This window comes from Plectrocnemia conspersa, unplaced genomic scaffold (genome assembly GCF_051122295.1).
Source record: "Plectrocnemia conspersa isolate PC_06_02 unplaced genomic scaffold, ASM5112229v1 ptg000008l, whole genome shotgun sequence".
Lineage (NCBI taxonomy): Eukaryota > Metazoa > Arthropoda > Insecta > Trichoptera > Polycentropodidae > Plectrocnemia > Plectrocnemia conspersa.
In genome coordinates this window covers 25,050,894-25,075,108 of record NW_028277172.1, presented here as the reverse complement: position 1 = coordinate 25,075,108, position 24,215 = coordinate 25,050,894, and the positions used below count along the sequence as shown (strand labels likewise).

The following is a 24,215-nucleotide window of genomic DNA, read 5'->3' as shown; positions in this document are numbered from 1 at the left end:
CAGCTCCGTACATTATTCCCCTGGCCGTACTCGTTTTCTTAAATTGTCTCTATTTCTAACATTAAATCTATGTACATTTTATGTACATATCTATGTACATGATTTCTTAATAAATATTGTATCTATTATATAATTAAAATGGGGCATTATAATATTATTGTAGATTTTTTCTATTTATACTTGACATATTTTTTATTCTTTGTAAAATACATATAATATGTAATTACAATGTATCTTAAAGTATTTTTAACATAAGCATTAAACCACGATGATCATAATTTATTTACAAGCAATGTATAAATGTTGAATGTGCATTTTTCAGTAAAGATATATTTTTACTAGAAAAGTCGAAATACATTTTCACCAGTAGATCTATACTTTTACTAGTGAAAATATAACGAGAATGAGTGAGAAAACTTAACTTAACTTAGAAAAGCTCCCCTAGAAATTACGTCCATAATCTCATTATTTTAAATTAATGTTGCTACTTGTTAAGAATGTCGGCGTTATGCTCAGAAACCAATTGTTTTGTACTCTCGGCTGCGTTTGGCCATAACGGCTACAAAAGCGGCCTACAACATTTTACTATATAAATTCGTTTTAAAATCTAAAACTTAGTTGTTTATCGCCGTGCGCGTGTTTATTCCCCAAATATTAGTTAAAAACCACAATTTATGGTTTATCATTCGGTGTTATTATGACATATATAAATAATGTAAAAATGTAGGTAAATATTTCTCACAATTAAATTAATTAACAAATCGTACTTTACTTACAAAATTATTTTATATGGATAATTTAATATATCGTGATTCAAAGCATTGATTAAAATACTCATCTATATTTCAGCACATGTGACCTTTTCAGTTTCAATTAACGATTCAGTTTTCGTGTAGGGAAGTGAATGCCACTTCAATTGGTACAACTATAACGTTATACACGGAATCAATGCGCGTTGTCTCTCGGATATAACATTTATTAATAAATATAATTAACTGTGGAAAGTGTTACATAAAAATAAATGTGAACACCTGCTGTAAATTGATTTTCTCCCTTTTATATAAATCGAATCTAAAATGATGGAATCTCCATCGCAGAACAAAACATGGCTTGGTTCAGATGGTTGGCTCTGTTGATTTTGTATTTGAGTCGCATTGAAGCCTTGGAAGATTTTCCATCATTAATTTCAACGAATGCTTCTTTGGGTATGTAATTATGTTTATTATATAGATTATTTAAAAAGTGATATTAAATGCTTTCAGCCATAGTGTTAGATCGGGAGTATTTGGGCGAAAAATACGCCGCCATTTTAGAAAGCATTAAAGATTACATAAAAGAGCTAACTAGAGAGCAGCTCAAGCATGGAGGAGTAAACGTGCATTACTATTCCTGGTCTACTGTCACACTTAAAAGCGGTCAGTTAATTTTTTGTATAAAAATCAATGTATCTTTAATATGATATACGTTTTAGAATTAACTGCTGTTTTAAGCGTTGCTTCTTGCAAGGACACGTGGAAGCTTCATGCAGCAGCAAGAACGGAAAGAGTAGCGCTGTTGGCTATAACAGAAGCAGATTGTCCAAGATTGCCGAAAGGAGGTAGTATATTAGTTCCGTTACTTTCTCCAGGTCAAGAACTACCCCAACTTTCTTTGGATATGAGAGCTAGCAAAGCGTTTGATTGGAAGAGTGCAGTTGTTCTCCACGATGACACTCTCGGTAATTATAATAAAATTATAATAAAATCATTGTACGTATTTTATATAAGGCTGACAGAATCACTGCAATATATAAAATTATAGGCAGAGATATGATAAGTCGCGTGGTAACAGCTCTTACCACGGAAGTGGATGATAAATCAGTCTCTTCCGTAGCTGTATCTGTCTTTAAGATGAAACACGAAGAAAGTGATATTGCTAGAAGAGAAGAGATTGATAATACTCTCGCAAAGTTGAAGCCGAGCTATAATGGTATTAGTGCTTAAAATATGTTTTGCTTACAACAATTAATATTGATTAAAAAATCTATCCTCAGGAGAGAATTATTGTGTCATTGTTACTACTGATGTTATGGTGTCTATGATGGAAGTAGCCAAATCTCGTGGCATGGTGCATCCGAATGCCCAATGGATGTACTTCATATCCGATACAGATGGATCCAAAGACAACGTTTCTTCTTTAGCTAGCATGATGAGCGAAGGAGAGAACATAGCAATTGTATACAATGTCACAATTGATCTACCGTCTTGTGAAGTACTTACATCTTAAATATATCTATAAAATCATGAGATTTAGTTAATATATAAATATATTTACAGTCTGGTCTTATATGCCAATGTAAAGAATTGATCAAAGGATTTATCTTGGCTTTGGACAGAGCAATAGTTGACGAGATAGAAGTTGCTGTTCAAGTATCGGATGAAGAATGGGAAGCGATCAGACCAACTAAGCAAGAAAGGGGCTTGTCTTTAATAACTCAGATTGAGGTATGTATTTATGATCAGATTGATTTATTTAAATGTATATTATTCGCATCTTTCAGACTTATTTAGCAACCAATAGTAGCTGTAACAATTGCACTAGATGGAGGCTGAAATCTGGGGATACTTGGGGTACTTCTTTTCATCGTTCTAAATCGAATTTGACAAAAACAGATGTAGAATTTACGAAAGTGCGTACTCAAATAGTACTTACAAAATCAATTAGGTTTTAATTATAAATATTACGTTTTCATAGGTAGGATATTGGAGGCCAGTTGATGGTCTGAAGCTCGAAGATCGTATGTTTCTGCATATATCTCATGGATTTAGGGGGAGAAGCTTACCTATTGCTGTCTACCACGTAAAACATTTTTTTTTATATTGTTAAACTTATTTTTTTCAGTAAAATACAAAGTATCATTAGATAAAAAAATATTATTTTTGTACATAGAAAAATAAGTGTACAACGGGCGCCTACGGTGAGATACATTCTCTTTCGCTCACTCGCGTGTTAAGTGACGAGAGTGACTGAGTGAGCGTGCGGAACGCATGTAAAGCACGCCCTTATCTTTCACTCATTCTCGTCACTTAACACGCGAGCGAGCGAAAGGGAATGTACCTCATCGTACGCGACTGGTGTACACATGCTAAATCACACGTGTATTTTGATCTAAATTTATTTTATATTTAAAGTTATTGTATTAATTTTATCTGTTAAAATGTTAAAACTAAAGCTAACACAAATTAATACATTATGCAAATATAAATAATAGTAAATTACTTTGATTAGGTCGTATTATATATTATATGATACTTAAAAAATGTGATAAAATTCCTAAAAAAATACAGCAAGGATCTTCTTTCTCTAAGAGAAATATACACATGATTTTCAGATTACTGGTTTGTATCATTGTGCGTTAATTCATTAGAATTCATTCGAATAACAGTTTGAATTATTTGAATTAAGTCTCAATTATCTTTACTTTTTGTATGTTTGGTGTGCCCGTGGCGGTTTTTATTGCAGACATTAATTTTAGTTGATATTTTTGCATATAAATGCATTTTAGATTGTGCTATATAGCCAGTTTCATAAAAAAATACATAAAAAATAAGTTAAATTATTCCCAATATTAAAATGGTTAAAATATTGGGTTACCAGAATTGAAAGCCCTATTTTGTTGGTATTAGATTTGGCAATAATATTTTGTTACAAAGATTTCATAACCGGATTGATATGTAAAATTATACGCTGATTTGTAAATCTGTCAGGTATTTCCTAGAATTTAGTGTTTTTGTTATAGTCGATTTTTTTATTTACTAACTAAGAATTTGGATGGCTTTAATCGGCAATTAGATAACGCACAACCACTTAACGAGATAAAATGTATATAGAAATTACATACAAATTTCATGACGTTAGAGTTCACCGCACGAGAGTTTTTGCTATATCATTAATTCCGGAAAATTTTTACGTGGATTTGATTTAAACTTCTAAGTATATTTATGCGTTCCCAAAATAACGTTTGCCCCCATATAAAAAATATTTTAATTTTATTTCAGCCCATCAAAAGTGTAAGTAAACAAAATATACACTGTAATTCGTTATTGAAATTACATCTGTGTTAATTTATTGATTAGTTTTGTACAGTACGTGTTCATTACACCTGTATTTAACTCATAATTAACAGTCATTTACACTTTTTATGATGATATAAAAAAACAGATACATATTTGTTCATTATTTTCAGAATCCACCTTGGAGTATTTTAGTTACAAACGAGACAGGATCTGTAATAGACCACAGAGGACTAGTGTTTGATATAGTCAATGAACTTGCTCACAATCTTAACTTTTCGTTAGTACATTAATATTTTATGATTCTTACACGAGATGGTGCTACAAGTATATAATAAATAATACATTTGCATTCGATTTCAGTTATTATACAATCAATCCCACGATCAAAGACGAGTTTTCTAATGACACATTTGAAGGTCATTTTGTACGTTTGTATGATATCATGACAAAATTAATAGTATTCGATGCGTATGTCAGATGTATTATTTTATATGTATGTACATCTGGTGACATTGCAGGAATCTGACGCTGATTATAGAAAGGCATCCCGAGAAAAAATATTTCAGATTATTCAGAAGAAAGGAGTATTCCTAGTAGCTACCGCTTTTACCATAATCCAAGACAAAGAAAACAGGATCAATTTCACAATGCCTATTAGCACTCAATCGTATGCATTTTTAGTCTCAAGGCCTAGAGAACTTAGCAGAGCTCTCTTGTTCATGGCACCTTTCGCTTCTGATGTTAGTCCTGATTATATTTTCAGACGATACGGTTTATTAAAAATTGTATCAAATATAAAACTATTGCAGACGTGGCTCTGTCTCGGATTCTCGCTGATGATGATGGGTCCAGCTTTATATGCGGTTCATAAGCTCAGTCCCTTTTATGAAATTAGAACTAAGAAGAAGAGAGGTGGACTTGCAACTCTACACCACTGTCTTTGGTATATGTATGGAGCGCTGCTTCAGCAAGGTATTTAAAATAATATAGTTTTCACCATTTTAACTGGTAGTTAGATTAATTTAAAAAGGATCATATTTATAGCTCAGTCTTGGGAACATCTTCAGTTGCGTGTTTTGTGTTTTAGTAGCCATTATTTTTATATATAAACAAGCCATAAATGCGGAAAAACCACCATTTGAGCGAAGGCCATAGAATGAATATATTTGTATTGAATCAGAACAATATTAGTTGTTCACGTGCCGGTGTCAAAAATGCGTTAAAACGGCTTAGATAATATTATATATACAAGTCCAGAACGGAAACTAAAAGAAAACGATTGACAACTATCCTGAAAATCCACTGAAAAGCCGCAACTGAATATTGATCTGCTGATAAGAAGGATCAAGGAAGTGCGACTCAGATATACAAAACTAACCCTTGTTTGTACTGTATAATCAAAATATAAGATTATGGTTGTATTAAAATCCTAAAAGGCTTATTATTATCTAGAAGTACGTCGAAGAGTCAGAAATACAAGAGATGCAAGGTAGCGGTTGGGGTAGGAATCATATTCATGTTCAAAAACCCCTACTATAGATTTCTTTTAAAATAATATTTACAGCTTTTTGTGTCAAGTTTAAATTATAATGAACTAATTAATGTATATTAATGCATGTTTTCTTATTTAATTTTAGGTGGTATGTACTTACCGGACGCTGATAGTGGCCGATTAGTCGTTGGAACTTGGTGGTTGGTGGTCTTAGTTGTTGTCACCACCTATTGCGGTAATTTGGTTGCCTTTTTAACTTTTCCAAGGCAAGAAGCACCCATCACAACCGTCAGAGAGCTTTTGCAACACGGAGCCACCATGACGTGGAGTCTGAAAAGAAATACTTTTTTGGAAGACTGTCTAAAAGAGTCCGATCAACAAAAATATAAGGATTTATACCAGGGCGCTATTTTGAACACCGGAGAGACTTCAGATAGCATTCGAAGGACCAGAGAAGGAAAGCATGCAATATTTGACTGGAAAATCAACTTGAAGTTTATCATGAAGAAAGAGTTCTTAGAAACGGATCGCTGCGATTATGCTTTAAGTCAGTAATTCTCAAACTATTTTTATATTTAAAAAAATTGACCTATTATTTGCAGCAACAAAAAAGGAAAATATTTATTTTTTAAATTTATTATTAAGCTTTTATTATTAAGCTTTTAGAAAAAGCTGCTATTATTAAATAATTATTACAGCTTTGATTTATTGTTTAAGGTATTGAAGAGTTCATGGAAGAGCAAATGGGCATGATATTGACCAAAAACAGCCCATACTTGCCCATGATCAACGAAGAGTGAGTAGATTATGACCTTTGTATGCTTTCTTTTTATTTCACTTTAAAACTTTACATTTTTGCTAGGATAAAACGAATGCATCAGATGGGTCTTATACAAAAGTGGCTGACTCAGTATCTTCCGAAAAAAGATAGATGCTGGAACGTTGGAAGGGTAGCCGAGGTCAACAACCATACAGTGAACCTGGATGATATGCAAGGATGCTTCTTTGTCTTGTTTTTGGGTATTTTATATAACTAATTGCTATAGAAGTAATAACAAATCAAGGAAAAAAACATTTAGAAAATTTCACTCATTCGATCGTCATCGCAATGTTGACATAAACAAAAAACCAGTTTCTTTTATTATTTATTTATTTATGTTTAGGTATTGCTAATTCATTTCAGGAACTCTTATTTGGCATTAAAGCGGATAGAAAATTTATTGCTTTATTAATTTAACCTTAGGCTTAAAAAAATGTATAAAATTTGTGCAATTGTGCATTCAACTTTAGATAGCATAAAATAAAACAAGAGTTTGACCACAAAGATAAGATAATTCGATTTATATGTTGCAATAGTTTATTCTTACAATTCTTTATTTTTTAGAATTCTACATAAAATCAACGCTTTTATTTAGAAAAAAATCAGAAAAATTCATTGACTCAAAAGAATTTTTATTTTTAAGTTTAGGGTCTCATATTAAAAATATATATTTTAAAGACAAAAAAATTTAATTCACAATAAACAAATCAATACAAAAAAATCTCAGTATTCATAGTAATATTACTCCCGAGTTTATAATTTTGCTAGCATATGAACTTTTTTGTCATAGTCGCCAGAACTATTTTTTGCTACTATTAGAATAATAATTATTAAAAGTTTTAAATTCCTAGTTATCGATATTCTTGAAGACTATATTGATTTTGGTTATTTTTCAATTAAAAAGCATAAAAAAGTTGTAATTTGTTCAGCGTAAAAAAATCTGTTTAATTTCTTATAATAATATAGTATTTATTTACATAATAAAGTAAATATATGTTATATAGAAATAAATTATATCAATTGGATTAACTCACGTATTTAATCATAAAAAATGTTAATTCGGCACGTGAGAAAGCATTTTAACCGTCTAAGAAAAAAATATTTTTTTTTCATTAAAATGGGACACCACCGCGAGAAACCTTTTAATAGCTTAAGTGACAATATACTGCAAGGATTCAAGGTCCGTCATTTTGAGAAAATATAACGCGTGCATTCGGGTTTTATTTTCCGAGTATAATTTCAATACACAAAAAAATATAAAGAGAGAAAAAAAAAATATTAAAACTAAATGATACGAATCTTACCAGCTCTTCGTAGCTTACATTAAATAGATCAATATTCAATGCCAGTGTATTAAGGAGCAGGATGGCAACAGTCAAATGCGAGTGGACTGGAAAAAAATAGTTTGATTGAACTACCTTCCGTAGCAAAATATCTCAATAATCAGAAAACAAGCAATTCTTGTATATAAAAAAGCAAATATAATTTTATAAAAATATTTTGTAAGCAAAAGCTAATAATTTTCATTTATATTTTGCGTAGCAAGATTTAGATATTTTTTTGTATCATTGTCTTGCTTAATAAATATAGTGAAAATGTTTTTTTGCAAGTATTTTGTGGCAAAAAGTGCATTTTTTGTTATTTATTTTTCACAGTACTTTGTCAATTAAAAATATGTATCTGAAATAAAATGTACTGTTTAAAGCAATAAAAACCAAAATAAAATATAAACATATACATTAAGTATAAGATAGAAGGCCTCTAGAAATAAACTTACAATTAAGAATCTGAAATATGCATTTACATATTATTTATTAGAATTGCGCTTTTATATTTTATGTTTTTTTTAGGATTTCTTAGCGCAACGATTATTATTCTAATAGAATGGCTATGCAGACGAAGAAGAACCAAAATCGAAAATAAAGCCGTAAAGCCTTATGCGAATTGAACTATTCGCAATTATAGCTCAACGACAAATCAGCCAATTTACGGATATTCCATAATATTTTTTTAATCGCTCCTTAATATCAAAACGCGATTTTGTTAAAAAAAAACAAACAAATATGTTGTGCGTTTTCTATATGTGAATCAAATAAATAAAATTGAGTGGGCAAAAGGTATTTTTTGTCAACTTTTTTGTTTCCAAAACTAAGCAAAACCTTTCCCTTTAGTTGGAGCCCACGAGCCAGTCGGTATTGTACGGCATAAATTAGCATAATGCAATCATTAAATAAGCAATAAACTTCATAGTAATTTATTTATTAGGAATTTGTTTAGGATGATGCAATTTCAACAAAGTCTTACGTCTTTGATCAGGTTTCAGGTGGCCATGAATAAAACGGTGTCATATCTCTGCACGGTTGCTTCCTAACGAGTCTTTTGCATTTTCAAGCTTCAAATTTCTATTTTTTAAATTATTTCAGTATATAAATAATCGTTTACTAATTGAAATACCATGGACTCAAATCCTATATTAACTCAGAATTAAAATCTACACACTTAATAAAGTTTGTCTAACTTAAACTCATGATTGATTTGATTTTTTACAGATTCTTCCATTGAATTTTTTTAAAGTAGTTACTTAAATATGTCATAAACATATACTATCATAAACACAATAATGATAAAATTGATAAAGAAATTTGGAGCACGAGTTTTTACAATAATAATTATATTGTGATTTTTTAAATATAAAAATAATATAATATAACTTCAATTTTGATCTGTTGCATATTTATTTCATTATTCATTAGCTTAAAAATATTGAAAACCACTGATTACTTTTCAAACATCTGTCGAATAATATTGATTTTTTAATCCAGGAACTCATTAAAAGTTAAAGGCATGTTTTGTAGAGGTTGATTTGACGTCATATTTTCAGACTATTTTTGTTATAAGATGTAAACAGGTGATATGCCTGAATTTGCACGTAGGCAGGTTGACTTTGAATGAAAAAGGAAAACTCGATCGATAAATAATACAACACACAGAGTAAATACGCTTTTATATAAGGAATATTTATGTTTAAATAAATTAGGTACTATATGTACTAATAAAAAGTACCTTATTTTATTAAGAAATAGATGATTTAAATACATGCAAAAGGTGGAGAAAATTAATTAAATTAATAATAACAATCAATAATTTCCTGACACGATAGATATTGCAAAGCACTATGAGTTCATATGAGATTCGAACCTAGATCTTTCAGGTATTAGTAGCCGACTTAAACCACTGGTATTGGTTAATAATTACAATTATCTGATAACTAATAAAACATATTTTTAACGCAAGTTTTTATAGAACTACAGAGCTTAATTTTTTTTGTTATTTTATGGCGAATACTAAGATTGCGATTGGTAAAGCGAATAATAAGAAGTTTGTATAAAAAAGTATTCACCATAAATTATTTAAGAATGCGATCCATAAATATTTTAATGAAAAATATACCAAAAATAGTCACTGTTTCCAACGCACCATAGTACAATTATTCCACAAGTTTTTCTTAAAAATAAAATTATTCGGATACGTGACCTCTGGTGCGTTCTTTCATTTCAAGATCGTGACCGGAGAGTGTATGTAAGAGACAAGATTTACGATCGGAGAAGGCCTTTTTTATAATCGACATTTTCTTACCGCATTGTATGGTCGTAAATATAAATATACTTATTGCTTTTGATATTTTTATCCATAATACAAAAAAAAACGCACTACAAAGAGCAGTGGTTACCAAACCAAACCTTAGTTTTTACATATTCGTAATATGCTGCAAACGTTGAAAATGGAACGGAACACTTCTGCTTGAATTTTACAATATATGAATGAAAGAGCGCTTCCACATGAAGCAAAAAAATGTCTGGATAGTCCGTCATTTATTCATTTTTAACATTTATCTTGAAACAGATTTTTTGTGAACTTTATGGCTAGCTATTTTCTGTTTTGAAACTCAGTGGTGCAAGAATTTGACCTATTGTTCTTAATTTTTTCATCAAGCCTGATTTTATTCTCAGTTTGGTATGAGTCAGTAAAATAAACATCATCGGAGTGATATAGCTCGGATATCTAACGTTCATATTAGGATTTTTTTATAACATAATTACTACTCGAAGTCAAAAATCCACGTCAAAAGCAATAAAATCGTGCCGTCTCCGTCGCATTGGGAACGCTCGTTATCGAATGTTCCCACTGCGATGGTGCCAACACGATTTTATTGCTTTTGACGTGAATTTTCGCCTTCTAAAAAGTGATAATTGTTTTTGCTCCCTTCTATTGATCAAAATTCGGTTTAAATATATTTTGATCAGCCTCTTCTAATAAAAGTCCATAGTAATATCAGTAAGCTATCATATTTTTAAAACATAGTGTAATATCGATATGCAGACAACCTGCAGAGCAATATGCGAGATGCTACGTTTATTTTCTCCTGAAAAATGAGCTGGCTTAGTTTGTATTTTGGACTTGGACTAATAGAAGTTCAAAGGCTATAATTAGTCTTAAAACTTTCAATACGTTAGGTTTGGGTACAGAAAATGGACATTTCGCAGCTGACAAATTGAGTTTCATTGACATTTAATTTCATATAATTTCACTTACGCCTAGTGGAATTATATATCTACTAGTGAAAATTTATTTAGACTTCACAAGTGAAAATATAACTTCACCGAAAAATACACATATACTCTTAACATTTATACATCGCATGTAAATAAATAATGCTACGTATGACAACGTATATTATTACATATGGAAAACTTAAAATGATAAATTATATTTTCACTGGTTAAAATATGTATCTACCAGTAAAAATGTATTCCTATATAATTTCACTGAAATGGCATATTTTAAAAAATATTTTCGGGCTAGATTCGAGGCGGTTTTTTTTATATATTTTTTAAAAGATTATCTGAGAAATTCTGGCTTAGAATCATGGACGTAATTTAAGCTTTTTCCATGGGGGGAGGGGCAAAAGTGTCACAGTCAGTGCTTATTAAATATATTTTGATTCCACTAAATTTCATAATATATGACATGCAATTTTCTGGCCAAATTCAAGGGGGGGGGGCAATGCCCTACCATAAATTACGTCCCTGGATAGGTACCTAGCGTTAGTCGGATTATACATATCATAGAATTACACCATTGCCAATTTTACCGATATTTTTAATCATCGTACGCAAATAGTGTTATTATAGGATCATTTTTTAGACAATAACAAGGGTCTGACAATCAATAACTAAAAAAGACATTTGAATTTACCCTAAATTCAACGGTTTACAAGCCCATACTCATTCATACTGAATCATTTTATTATAATTTACAATATTTAAAAAGACTTACAGCAAAATATGATTTAATTTCATTATCAATTTAAGTGGCACTTGATTTTTTCACTCAGTAAATAAAAATTTCCAACGATATTTTTTATATCAAACATTTGAAACCACTTTTTTTTAAATATATTATTTTATTTTTTATACATAAATTAAATTTGTAAGATTTTTTTCTTTGACATAATACTCTTGAACGAACGTACTTTTTTATCTTCTAAACCTGCCGGTGGCTGCTTGGCGCTCGAAACTTCACGCTCTACGCAAGTAATAACGAGCTTCGCGCTCGTGTTCTCGCGCATTGCACTCGAAACCTTGCTGTTATGTTAGTGTAACTCACAACTCATCTTTTAACTTAATTAGTTTTATTTATTGCAAACAACATTTTTTAGATAATAATCAAGCAATAAATATAGCCAGCTTGAGTTTTATGTATACTATGCTATTTACTCTCCTTTGATTTTAATATATAGTATACTAATTATTTGCCTAATTTAAAAATTATATTTTTTTATTTCATAATAAAATACGAAAAAAATCTCCAGCAACAGTTAAAAATAGCAGCGATACCGTTTCGCTCGCAGTCAAAATCTGGTTTTGGATATCATTGGCGTCATCGTCCGGATCTTCCTTTTCTTTTGGAAAAAGCTCTACTCTTGTAGGATCACACGACGGCGTAGTGATCAGCGTGTTTTTATACGTTTAACCGATAAAATTATGCGAAACTGCAAAAAACAGGTTGTTGCCAAGGATCTCGACCGTTTAAAAGAGGAACGCGGCCGGCAAACGTCCTCAGTTGGACTTGATAGTCCGATCAGAAACTCAGCTTAGAAGGATCGCCGTTTTGACCTCTCTGTATTCCTAAAATTCATGTGTCAATGACAAATCACCTACCGAAGCATTCGATAGTCGATAAACTTCTGCCAAGGTTAGTAATTCCACATCGTTCAACCCTTACTCTCAAATTTAATAATGTTCTTTCTACCTGTTATTGAATCTTTGTGGCAAAAAAAGTTAAAATAACTCTAACATACATATACTTACTTATAACTGGGTGCCACAATTACACCTAATAATTATGTAAAAAGACTATAGCACAAAAACATTTAATGCGCTATCACATAATATTTAATTATTATCAATCAATTAATTTTGAGTATCTTTTCTAAATATAGTAACTAATCAGTAAGTAATTTTTTCTTACAAAAATAATTTTTGTATTTTTATTTTTAGCATAATATTAGAAAATATACACAAACATCTAACATACTTTTAGCGTTAAAGAGCTATGATTTTTTTACTATAGTTAAGATTAATATTGACCATTGACAAATTAAAAGCTTAATCTTATAATTACCAATTGAATTTATAGTCATTTTAATTTTAAATAGTAAATATATATGTATATAAAAATATATTTATATTTATTAGTCATCTTAATATATAAACAAATAATGCCTATTCCTCCCCTATTTATTTATGCACCTATGATGGTTTCGTTATAAAATATATGCATGTTAAGTAGCATCGACAAAAGGAAGCTACCATTATATTTATGTAACACATTCGTGAACTATATGACCGATCTTGAGCGTTGGAAAACTGGTTTACAACGTTGCGAAAATGATTTCTCTTTGTGTCCAACAGGGCTGCCATCGCATATGAATTTAATTAAATATATTTTTATTTGTTTCAGGCTAGCAAAAAATTTGTACACGCGCAAGGGCAGTCGTAGGGCTAACACTGGAAACCGTTTAGAACACCAAGTACTCACACACTTACAGCACGTGCCTTAATTGCGATTTGTCATTTGAAAACTTTTGTGATCAAAGACAAAGTGTTCGATCTAAGCGATCGCGTATAACGTCGAGAGGCTAAACGTCAAACGAGAAGCTAACCAAAGGAGCTAAAATGGCAAGAGGGGGAGAATGCATCTATGCGTCCAACGTAAAATCTGTCAACTTGGGGACAGTTGATAAGTAAGTCGCTTGTTTTACTGGTATTTATTTTAATGTAATAAGGAGAATGACTAACGAATATATTTTTGTGTAGGAAACAAGAGAAGAAAACGATTCAGAGCGATAAGAAGCAGGAGAAGAGTGCTGAGAAGAAAGATTGCGGTGCATGGGGACCGGTCTACAAGAACAAACAATATTTCTCTAGTCTTCATCATTGTTAATTGATTATATATTATATAAAAAATAAACAATTGATGAGTTCACATTGGTTTTTATTTTATTTTGCAAAATCATATAAATTTTACGAAATATTAAAATTATTTAAGAAATAAGTTTAACAATACAAAATATTGTAAATTTTACAATAACTCAAAATTAATATTTCCATGACGCTTAACACAACACATTTATAAAGCTTTTTATATTACATATGTAAAGAAGATCCTATTTCTAGGATTAAATATATAAATAATATGTTTTATAGTACGCAATTATATCAGAATATATAAGATAAAATTAATTGCTCTAATTTTATCAAATACATGAAAATATTGTCTTTAATACATATAATTGTATTTCTTTTAGAAATTTCAAAAAATCAAATATTGTATACAATGGATGAATTATACAATTTTATGTGTATTTTATTAATATTTCAATAGTGGCAATATAACGATTAAAAATTAAATGATGTCATATATTTTTAAGTCTCGTATTTCCTTTAACAAAACACTCAAATATAATTTAGCTCTTGATTGCATGGTCTTTTCCATTTAAATTAAAAATGATATTTAATACGCTAAGCATGAATGGAAAAATAATTTTGAAAATACTAACTGAAAACGCATTGAAAATATTAAAAAGAACAGCTATGTAATAAACTAGTAATGCTATGCAATGGTCATACTCATGAAAATATAGGGTAAGAAAAAAGTTTGTCATTTTAAATACATTTATTGCTGGAAATCAAGAAAGCAATCTTTATTTTTAAATATATATAAATGTACAGCACATTTTTTATATTTAAAATGGGTGAGCTCCTTGATGTTTGCCAGTTTAGAACGTAACCTTGTTAAGTCAAACTATCCAATGACTCGTTAATCCCTTCGAATATCGGATGAAGGAACCCGATCCGTCATACCTTTATGTCTCTTTCGTTTTATCACCTACTCAATATTACTAGACTTTCTTCTATTACCCGTCGTACTTATTCCCATATTTTGAAAATAGCAAATGAGGACACTTAAAATAAAATAGCCATATTGGAAATGTTTGTTCAATGAGTATAAGTTGCGAGAACTAAACAACGAAAATTTTTGTTCGAGGAGGCATGGAGATTTTTGTTTAAAGACCATCTCGAAAATTTTTGATGGCCAATTAATCTAAAGTACAGTAGCGCCCAATGTGGCTATCCATCATATCGACTTCACCCATGTGGTGAAGTCAATTATATTTGGGTAATCAATTGTGAGTTTTTAATTTTTTCCCTGTCTTTTAACGCCTGTCCGCGCAGCGTGCAGGCGTGAAAGCTAGGCTGGGTAATAACCGGTCACCCATGGGCCGAAGCTCCCGAGCCAAATGCGACCGTGGGAGGAGGGCGTGGGCCCATATTTAAAAAAAGTCCTTTTTATAGATTGAATGTTGATATTCTATTCACGTGATTCTTTACTTATAAGATTCAATAAGTTTTTCATTATTTTGCTGTTCTGAACAATTTTTCGAACTCAACGTTTTACATCGAGTTTGCAGTTGGAATCAGATTCGTTAAATTTTTCTTTGCTCTCTCCAAATGTTTCTAATATTTCCATTAGCTCCTGCTTCGTAAAGGGTTCGTCTGGGCATTTCTTCAGATATTACATTCTAAAAATCTTAATTTATTTTATAATTTATAAACGTTAATGTGTATTATTTATAAACGTTGTAAATAATCAATTTTAACATGGTGAAAAAAATTATACAACCCTAAAAATGTACAAAATCATAATTATATATATTTATTTTAGAAATTATGCAATGTATTTACTTGTGTCTCGAAAACAACTAAAAAACTATGTGTATGTTTGTAGAAAAAATACTTATTTTACGCATTATTGACGAATTTAAAAATATTTTTCACAATGGTAACACTTTGTCGGCACATGTGCTTTAAAAACTGCGAATATTCTTTCACACAAATTAACGACTAATGCGCATGCGTGAGCGTAAAGTACACAGTAGGGTCAAAATCGCGTTTGTAAATGCATTCTAATTTTATCACAGGAATTTAATATATTTTTTGTATAATTATTGTTAAAAGAAATATTTTTTGATTGAATACCAAATAAACTAGAATTACTTGATTTAAATAAATTAAAACGAGTTTTTGTCAACTCCGTCCTAAGAATGCGCATGCGCATGAGACGTGTCTTGGTGTATATACTTATTGACGTGCGAGATTAAACCGCATTCTCTAGCGCGTGTCATTATGTCGTTTCAAAATGCGTTTCCAGGAGTTATCATTCGAAATACGGAAAAAGTGAGTAACAATCGTTGTTTCACTTGTACGACGCCGTATAAACTTTTTATTAAACATGTAACTTTCAGGGTAAATCGCTATTTGCTATAAAGTCGTTCGTCAAAGGAGATGCGATATTGGAAGAAGACCCGCTGTTCTCCTGTCAGTTCGCTTGGAACAAGGAGTATAAATATCTAGCCTGCGATTATTGCATGCGGTTTGTGATCGTTTTTCATTGGGTGTTATCATATAGTTTGTTTAAAATTAACCATGTACAATATATTGATTATAGGCCATTGGAGACCGCTGTACAAAACGCACGTCGGTTATCCGGAAAGCCGCAAATAACGCTGCCTCATCCAGAGTGCTGCGGTTGGTCGCCGTCCAACATCGAGCGATGTCCTCGATGCGATACCATATATTGTTCCGTAGCTTGCAGAGATATCGCGTTTCAAATGTATCATCAAACGTTATGCTACGATAAAGCAAATAGTTACCACCCTTTGGAGGTGTTGATGAACGCTTGGAGGTAAATATATATGTGAATACTGAGTCCAGTCATAAATAATCCACAAGTTAATTTAATTGAGTCCTAACACAATAATGGGGGTACAATCTGACCCCTAAGCTATTCTCGTAATTATTACATTATTTAACAAATTTCTCAACAGAAAAGGAATTTTCTATCAATCTAACATAATTTATTTTAAAGAACAAATAAAATATTGTTCAATAATATTTATTCCATTAACTTTTTGAACGGTATACAGTTTTGAGGTACCCCAGATAGTTATATGATTATATAACTGAAGAAATAATAAATATAAAACATATTTATATAATATTTTATAAGCTATGTGACAACCCTGGCTTTAATGCTTGTATACATTTCCGTGGCTCGATGGAACGTTATATTAGATGATACTGACAGTAATTAAATGCATAATTAAACAATTTAAGATGCTTAACTTTTTTAATTTGTAACATTATTGTTTTTTCTTAATATAATTAATAGGTTTTTATTAATATCCTAAAATAAAACATACTACAGAAAAGTTTGACAATTTATATTTATTTTTTATTATTTATTCATTATGGGCTTACCCATTCTAAGAAGATATCGCCTTCTTCTTCAAAGTGCTGCAAAAATCTGTGTATTGTATGAATAAGACATTCTTTTAATTTTAAAGTTTTTTGTGGATGCTTTCAACCGCTGCAATTGACTCTTAATTTGGTATACCTGACTAAGTTGAAAACTCAGTAGAGTCCACTCATACACTTTTTGGAGTGACAGGCATGCATCACTATACTGAACATTATCGTTGGTGAATTTGTCAATAGTGTGGCGGTCATTTTAAACTACTGCCATCTATCGGCTACTATTCAAGTTACTGCTATTATGTATATTATTACAATAGAGCGTTAATTATTATCGCACTTTTAAGATTTTCATTTATGTTTGAAACTACACACTTTAATTAGCTGTAAAAATTATAAAATTAACACTAACAAAAAACTACATGTGTGTTATGAAAATATCTAAAAATCTATAATTATAATCTTGAACTCAAAATTTGACTTGTTAACGTATTTTTTAAGTAAAACTATAAATTGTATTAACAATATCATTGTGTAAAGTTAAAAATAGCTAGTGGGTAGTGACCGGACCATAATAAATCTATCCTGAAATGTTTTTATTAATTATTATTATCTTATAGGAACATTCACTATCCACCAGAAACCACTAATATTTTATTACTGGTTCGTATTTTGGCTACGATTAAGCAATCTCCTACTCCGGAAGTTGTTAGTAACTGTTTGAAAACGTTCACGTCTCGGACTATAAGCGATGATTCTCTACTCGTCCATAAGCTTTTAGGCGACCAGTTCGTTGAACAGTTAGAGATGCTCAGACAGATGACGGCGCAAGTGATTTCAGGTCCTTTCATTGACGACGTGCGTATCAATTTCTTCTATTTTATAATTTATGTATTGATCTTCAAATGATATATTAATTTGCAGTTTTTAACACCTGATGGCTTTCGTTCTATGATAGCGTTGATTGGAACAAACGGTCAGGGTATCGGAACGAGTGCGATGGCTCACTGGGCAAACAATATAACGAAGCTGGACGTTCCCTTCGGCGAAAGGGCGCCTCTGGACGAATTAGTCGAAAACGTCTACGACATGATGGAAAATGGTAAATTTAATAAGATAAATAATATTTAAAAATAATAGTAAATTAATGGAGTGTCTTTTTGCAGAATCTGGCTCGTTCATCGACAACAACGGTTCTGGATTGTATCAGATGCAAAGCTCGTGCAATCACAGCTGCGTGCCGAATGCTGAGTCGGCATTCCCTTACAACAATCACCGTCTGCAGCTAAAAGCCGTCAGAGACATCAACCCCGAGGATGAGATCGTAATCAGCTATTTGGACGAATGCATGCTGTCAAGGTCGCGGCGCACTAGACAAGAAGAGCTGGCTTTGAATTATTTGTTCCGATGCTCGTGCGAGAGGTGCTCGAATCCCGAGAGTGATTCTTGCAGCAGCGTCGACGGTGACGAAGAAGACATGACCGATTGATGTTCAAACTTTTTCAGCTTCTGTATGCTGGGAATTTGAATTGATGAAATGTATTCACTTTGTATGATATGAAAAATGTACAAATACACGTTGAGTTCATATAGTCCGACTTTTGTAGCCAGAGGCGGAAGAAGCTGTGCGAAGCGCAACTGTTTGTCACTAAAAACACTGTTCAACAAAAATTTGCCATAAAGACATATGTAAAATTAAAAGCTGATTTTAGATATTTTGTATATATTATTATATCTTTGTGGCATAAAAAAGTTGTACAGTGTAATATTCCTAAGTCTCATGATCTTTTTCTTTTCCAAAATCATAGTCCAGATAAACATCTCATGTTGTAATGATCGAGAATCCTTTGGAGTAGATTGTTGGCATTGATAATGAAGAAGTCACAGACTTTTTCAATCACCACAATATCTACAGATTTTCATTCTATAATAAAAGAATTTCTGAAATGATCTGGCCGTTTTGTATATTGAAAATACGAAATAGTTTTAGGCACTAATATTGCACCGTCTATTGAATCGTCCAAGGAAATGAGGGTAACATTATTATTATAATAAAATGCCAAAATTGACAGTACGTCATTTTTCTTATTATATGCATAAACATTAAAATGTTAAATAATAAAATAAGCAATAATAGTAATGTTTTAAACAAAACTATCGAACCATTCTTACGAGCTAAAGGCGCGATTGAGATTGCGTCTGTTTATTTAAAACTTGTTAGAGGCTTAACTGTGTTTTATAGATCATTATAAAGAATTTAGATCTATATTTGTAGTGTTTAAGCTTATGAATGTTCAGATGTTTAGCGTTAGGATCTGTGATATTGTTAAAATGCCAATTATTCAACGTCAATGTCAATTTTTAAGGCCTAAATCAATGTTTCTCCACATTGTGTTTTTCAATGGTTAGACGCATTTCAATTATTAGATATATCAATACGTACAACGTAATCAATTAGATGATAAGCTAGCGTTGCGTTTATTCGAACAACAATTTTCGTGATAAATATGAGATATGTAAAATTATACTAGCTGTTCAGTATTTTTTTCTTTATAATTGATTGTAATCTTTGATAAATATTACATTAATACTAAGTAAAGAATTGCATCATTAGGATAATCATGTAAAAATGTACCATGCATTTTATGCATAAAATTTTACTTGCATTATTTTAAATTTTACGTTACAACCAGGTCAACACAATCAACAACCACCAAGTTGTAAGACACCAGGCTGAAATTAGTCTAAATTAGTGTCGTCTATTTTATTCTATTCTAACTATTATTCACCTATAAGATGGGTAAAATCTAGGAAAACATAATCCGTTACGATTGGTCGTAATTATATTTATATAATAATCACTAATTCTGATTTACCAGATATAATAGAAATTTAAAAGTACTCAAATCCATATGAGATTCATGCTACTAGTCTATTGTGCTGGTCACAGTGATATGTTTTATGTATCATATTATTTTTATAATCAATCATAAAAATGTTATTGAATTTTTTATTGAACTTTGATTAATTCAAATTAAAATTATTATTGAAAATTTTTGGATGATAGTTTAATTTGCAGAAAGCTGTCAGCTTAATATTTTTTATATCGATATTCAGCCGATTTATAGGATTATTCGAATAGCGCAACGCAATTAATATACGTATTTAGGAACAAAATAATTTGTGATGTGTCGTCAAGTCTCATATGTGGGGTTAAAAAAAACAAAAACGCTGATATGAGTTACGATTGATGCGTGTTTGCTTTCCTACTCCTATTTTATATGAATTTCGTTACAGTATGTACTGACGTCGAAGGGTAATATAATTCACGTAATAAAATAAGTAACAATGTGAAAGTTTTAATAAAAATAATATTTAAACATAACATTAATGTTTTATACTTAGACAGTAGACGGCGCCAAGTTGATCAATTCGTTACTGCTTTCGACTAAATCCACTATTGAAACGCGACCCCTCTGCTTGACAAATTTAGCTACGTTCTCCAACTCTTGCTGGGAAATATAGATGAATTTCCCTCTGTCGTCCACGACGCCAGTGAGAACCCCTTCGTTTTGCAACGTCGTTATGCGATCGATCGCCGCTTGCGTCTTCAGTTTAAAATGTGCTGCTAGATCCTCCAACACCACGACTTTGTTCATCTAAAATATCAATATAATAATAAATATAAATTTTGACAATAGTTATCCTACAATAATACCTTAATGTAGTCGATGAACTCTTGCAACAAATTCTTTTCAGTATCGTTATCGCCTTCTTCGTCGAATCCTTCACCTTCGACTGAAAAAGCTGCCTTCATTTGGAGATATTCTTCATGTTCGCGTCTCTCTCTTTCCTCGATCTCTTTACGCTCTTGCTCCAAGCGCAATGTTTCTTCAGCCTAAAATACACAGAGTTGTACAAAAAAATAATAAGAATATACTCCACTACAAAAATATAATAGATATATATTAGATGAAAAAGATTGTTCGTACTAGAGTATATTATTTTATGACTTTCTATACAAGTTGGGTAGTCGCCAAAAATGGTTTCGTTAATACTACTATAAATAGAGACAGACCGAAGCTTCTTCGAATGAGTTGCCAATACAAAATATTCATAAATGCAAGGTTCGAGGTGAAAGCGATTTTCTAGGCTTCTAAGTAGTCGTCAGATTTGATTGTCGACTCAGTGCAGGCGAGTTAATTCTGAACTCTTGTATATTTCAATATAAAACGAAGTGGCAGTTCTGATGGATGTGAGAAGAATAGCAGCGGCTTATATACTATTGGGGAAAGGGAGGAGTCCAATGTCCCTACTTTTCCTAGATCATTTGGGACAAAACTAAGATCTTTGTTTTTGTCTAATAATCTCATCAAACTTCTTTGCCCATTGGATTTCGTTTGAAATTGTATAAATTTGGCAACAATAATTATTCACTATCTTTTCAGTGACGATATCCGGGTCTGACTATTTATTTGTTTAGGCGCACTTTTCTTTGTGTTGGCACTTGATTCTGTTAATTTTTTTCGTTATAAATCGAAAAATAATTCAATTACACTACTTAACAGCCATTTTTTATGTAAAATTGTGCACTGAATCCGAAAATAAAGTAAAAAATTAGGAGTGTAGAACAATGTTTTTACTTAATTGTAAATATTTGCGGTTCTAGTTGGCCGATTGTAAAGTATTTTATACATGTATGTCATGCCCAATATAATTTATATTTTCTGAAGCCTTTTTGAGTGATTTGATGATACAATTTCTATATTTTACTTTGTTAGTTAATCAGGAATATTTGGTAATTTCTAAATATTTTACCAGAAGTTGTCAAATTGCAGAAATTCATCGTAAAATCTGTTAATCGATTGATGAATTTTGGAAACAAATTTTTGATCAGTGTGCCAGCCGTTCATACCTGACTATTGTCAAAGCCTAAATGTGTAAATTGTTTTCTATGGTTCTCAATCTTAAAATGTTTTATTTTTAAATTTATGTACATTTTCTTTAAATTTTTAACTACAGCGGACCGTGCTAATAAAGAAAATTGTAAAATCAATAGTAATTATAATGAAGTTATTTTTTTACAATTATAATGTGACGATGATAACTTATTTGACAAAAAAATATTAACATTATTATGAAAACAATATTTCTGTAAGCGAATATAATTAAGAAACTAAGGAAATATTTCTGATAGTGAAAGTGAGATTTTGACTATGAATTTAAATCTTAAACATTTATATATTGACAATTATGAACCTGAAAGAAACGCTTGTTCTATTATGAAGGTATTGACAAAGTTAAAATAAAAATAGAATTATGTAACTATATATGTTTTTATAATTTGTATTCAAAATATACAATTTTTGATATTATTTAGTCATTAACGTTAGAATCGTAAATGACAAGAGAGTCAACGGCTGTGTTTATACAAATGACGCATTAATGCGTAAGTGTTAAATATATAAAAAAGGAACAGGCGCTGCAGCTTTTCTTTAATTTTTTATACTGTCGTTATTTATTTTTTAACATCATAACCAACGGAGGGAAATACATGCATTATTAGCAGATATATATCTAACTTGTTTCATAAAAAAAATGGTATTTTTTCAATGGCAAATTTTTAACTTAATGTTATTTTTATCATTTCAACAAGCTTTTCTGCTAAATAATACATAATTGTGGTGTGATGGTTTTAGTGAAGAGTTGACAATAATGATCAGTTTGTGATTGGCGAGTACCACTCACAAGAGACGAGGGGGTTTAAGATATATTTAATTGGATTTTGACATACAGCGTGGCTAAGTTTCAGTCCTGTTTAACATTTGATCAGTCTCTAAAATTAAAGCTACCTTCTCTTTCTCCTCTTGCTGTCTTCTCTCTTCTTCTTTTATCAAATCGAGCGCTTTCCGTTCTTCCCTCAACTGCAGTTCCCCCTCGCGGGCGGCTTTCTTCCTAGCTTTTTCCTCGATTTTCGCCTGTTTTTTTGCTCCTATTTTAGTTTCGGATGGAAAATCATACTTGGTTTCAGCCTGATTTTGCGGCCGAGTACCACTATCTTGAGTACTAGTCGATTGTGCCGCTTCTTCTACCATCAAATTATCAAATCTTTGCCTAGCAGCTAAAAATAACGTATGTATAATATAATAAAAATATTGCATTATTTCAAATCAACGAACCATTAGCCCTCATTCGAGCCCTTTGACTGCGTCCAGGCTGCACCACGGTACTTTCTTCCGTGGACGCCGCATCTTCCGCTTCGACTGAAAGGAGCAGTTTTATAAATAAATTAAACTTGGGTCAATTTAAAAGTGAAAGTCTTACTAGGTTTTTTGCTCCAAAGAGGAGATAAATAGAACATCAAACACATAAACGCTAAAAATAGGAAGGTGGCCACTGCCAAAATGATATTCAGCATCATGGTCGCGTTGATCTAGTTATTTTTGTTTGTTTTATGTTTAGATAACGTCATAAATAACGTCTCGGATGTTACAACTGCGAGCATATGTCAAACGCACTTTGTGAACGACGCGTTTCGTAAAATGTCACTGTAGTCTTAATAACATATATTATGGCCATAAGCAAGCGTCAGGGTTAGTTATTTTGATTGTATGTACACCTTCCAACTTTTTCAAAGCAACAAAAATTTTCAACGTAAAAATATTTCAATTGAAGAAAAAAATATTGGTTTCAAAATTTATTCCGTGAACTAACATTAATTGTACGTGGCAAAAGCTGGTAAGTCAATGATCGTTTTTTTAATGTTTCGAGTTCATTAGGATCCATGGTATCCCCCTCCTCCTATTTAGAGTCTACATTAAAAGCAATTAAATTGTACTATCGTCGTCGCAGTGAAAACGCTCGGTTACCTAGCGTTCAAATGACATTTAATAGAAATATTACAACTTACGATATGTGAAAATCAAATGAATCTAAACCAAATTTATTGCTTTTGACGTGAATTTTTGACT

The 24,215-nt window shown here is 31.1% G+C and overlaps 3 protein-coding genes, 1 long non-coding RNA gene and 1 pseudogene across 8 annotated transcripts; 4 read left to right on the top strand and 1 right to left on the bottom strand.

The window, feature by feature from the left end:
* Positions 1–1,096: 1,096 nt before the first annotated feature.
* On the top strand, positions 1,097–4,501 carry LOC148233541 (ionotropic receptor 93a-like; annotated as a pseudogene). Its single transcript, XR_015810513.1, has 9 exons — positions 1,097–1,205; positions 1,263–1,415; positions 1,472–1,717; positions 1,801–1,968; positions 2,033–2,250; positions 2,316–2,483; positions 2,540–2,668; positions 2,734–2,838; positions 4,226–4,501. The product of XR_015810513.1 is annotated as an ionotropic receptor 93a-like (transcript).
* A 78-nt stretch (positions 4,502–4,579) lies between these two features.
* LOC148233540 (ionotropic receptor 93a-like) lies at positions 4,580–8,483 on the top strand. Of its 4 annotated transcripts, none has more exons than XM_088190949.1 (6): positions 4,580–4,795; positions 4,865–5,027; positions 5,693–6,094; positions 6,265–6,343; positions 6,410–6,567; positions 8,218–8,483. In XM_088190949.1, exons 1-6 carry the CDS (start codon positions 4,703–4,705, stop codon positions 8,313–8,315), a joined length of 993 nt encoding a protein of 330 aa, XP_088047075.1. In that variant the 5' UTR covers positions 4,580–4,702; the 3' UTR covers positions 8,316–8,483. The 4 variants fall into 4 exon arrangements, with proteins under 4 accessions (XP_088047075.1, XP_088047078.1, XP_088047077.1 ...); XM_088190951.1 differs by lacking the exons at positions 4,580–4,795; positions 4,865–5,027 and adding exons at positions 5,323–5,437; positions 5,508–5,556 and having other exon boundaries at positions 8,218–8,449; XM_088190952.1 differs by having other exon boundaries at positions 4,628–5,027; positions 8,218–8,449.
* A 3,791-nt stretch (positions 8,484–12,274) lies between these two features.
* Positions 12,275–13,915, top strand: LOC148233539 (uncharacterized). Its single transcript, XR_015810367.1, has 3 exons — positions 12,275–12,622; positions 13,391–13,673; positions 13,747–13,915. It is a non-coding gene; the product is annotated as an uncharacterized LOC148233539 (long non-coding RNA).
* Positions 13,916–16,063: 2,148 nt separating this feature from the next.
* Smyd5 (SET and MYND domain containing, class 5) lies at positions 16,064–18,834 on the top strand. The gene is made up of 6 exons (XM_088189102.1): positions 16,064–16,167; positions 16,236–16,363; positions 16,439–16,675; positions 17,865–18,102; positions 18,169–18,346; positions 18,411–18,834. The coding sequence occupies exons 1-6, from the start codon at positions 16,117–16,119 to the stop codon at positions 18,731–18,733; spliced, it is 1,155 nt and encodes a 384-aa protein (XP_088045228.1). The 5' UTR covers positions 16,064–16,116; the 3' UTR covers positions 18,734–18,834.
* A 1,753-nt stretch (positions 18,835–20,587) lies between these two features.
* Ddrgk1 (DDRGK domain containing 1) lies at positions 20,588–23,795 on the bottom strand. Its single transcript, XM_088189103.1, has 5 exons — positions 23,569–23,795; positions 23,424–23,507; positions 23,097–23,365; positions 20,963–21,142; positions 20,588–20,903 (listed from the first exon to the last, which is right to left on the bottom strand). Exons 1-5 carry the CDS (start codon positions 23,663–23,665, stop codon positions 20,646–20,648), a joined length of 888 nt encoding a protein of 295 aa, XP_088045229.1. The 5' UTR covers positions 23,666–23,795; the 3' UTR covers positions 20,588–20,645.
* Between the last annotated feature and the right edge of the window lie 420 nt (positions 23,796–24,215).

Bases quoted from the DNA above. Each gene is read 5' to 3' on its own strand.
- LOC148233540 (XM_088190952.1), top strand. From the start codon at position 4,703: ATGCCTATTAGCACTCAATCGTATGCATTTTTAGTCTCAAGGCCTAGA. The intron at 6,344-6,409 runs GTGAGTAGATTA...CATTTTTGCTAG, and splicing joins TTGCCCATGATCAACGAAGA to GATAAAACGAATGCATCAGA. The intron at 6,568-8,217 runs GTATTTTATATA...TGTTTTTTTTAG, and splicing joins CTTCTTTGTCTTGTTTTTGG to GATTTCTTAGCGCAACGATT.
- Smyd5 (XM_088189102.1), top strand. From the start codon at position 16,117: ATGTCGTTTCAAAATGCGTTTCCAGGAGTTATCATTCGAAATACGGAA. The intron at 16,676-17,864 runs GTAAATATATAT...ATTATCTTATAG, and splicing joins GTGTTGATGAACGCTTGGAG to GAACATTCACTATCCACCAG. The intron at 18,103-18,168 runs GTGCGTATCAAT...ATTAATTTGCAG, and splicing joins CAGGTCCTTTCATTGACGAC to TTTTTAACACCTGATGGCTT.
- Ddrgk1 (XM_088189103.1), bottom strand. From the start codon at position 23,665: ATGATGCTGAATATCATTTTGGCAGTGGCCACCTTCCTATTTTTAGCG. The intron at 23,508-23,568 runs GTAAGACTTTCA...TGCTCCTTTCAG, and splicing joins TCTTTGGAGCAAAAAACCTA to TCGAAGCGGAAGATGCGGCG. The intron at 21,143-23,096 runs GTAGCTTTAATT...TGTGTATTTTAG, and splicing joins AGCAAGAGGAGAAAGAGAAG to GCTGAAGAAACATTGCGCTT.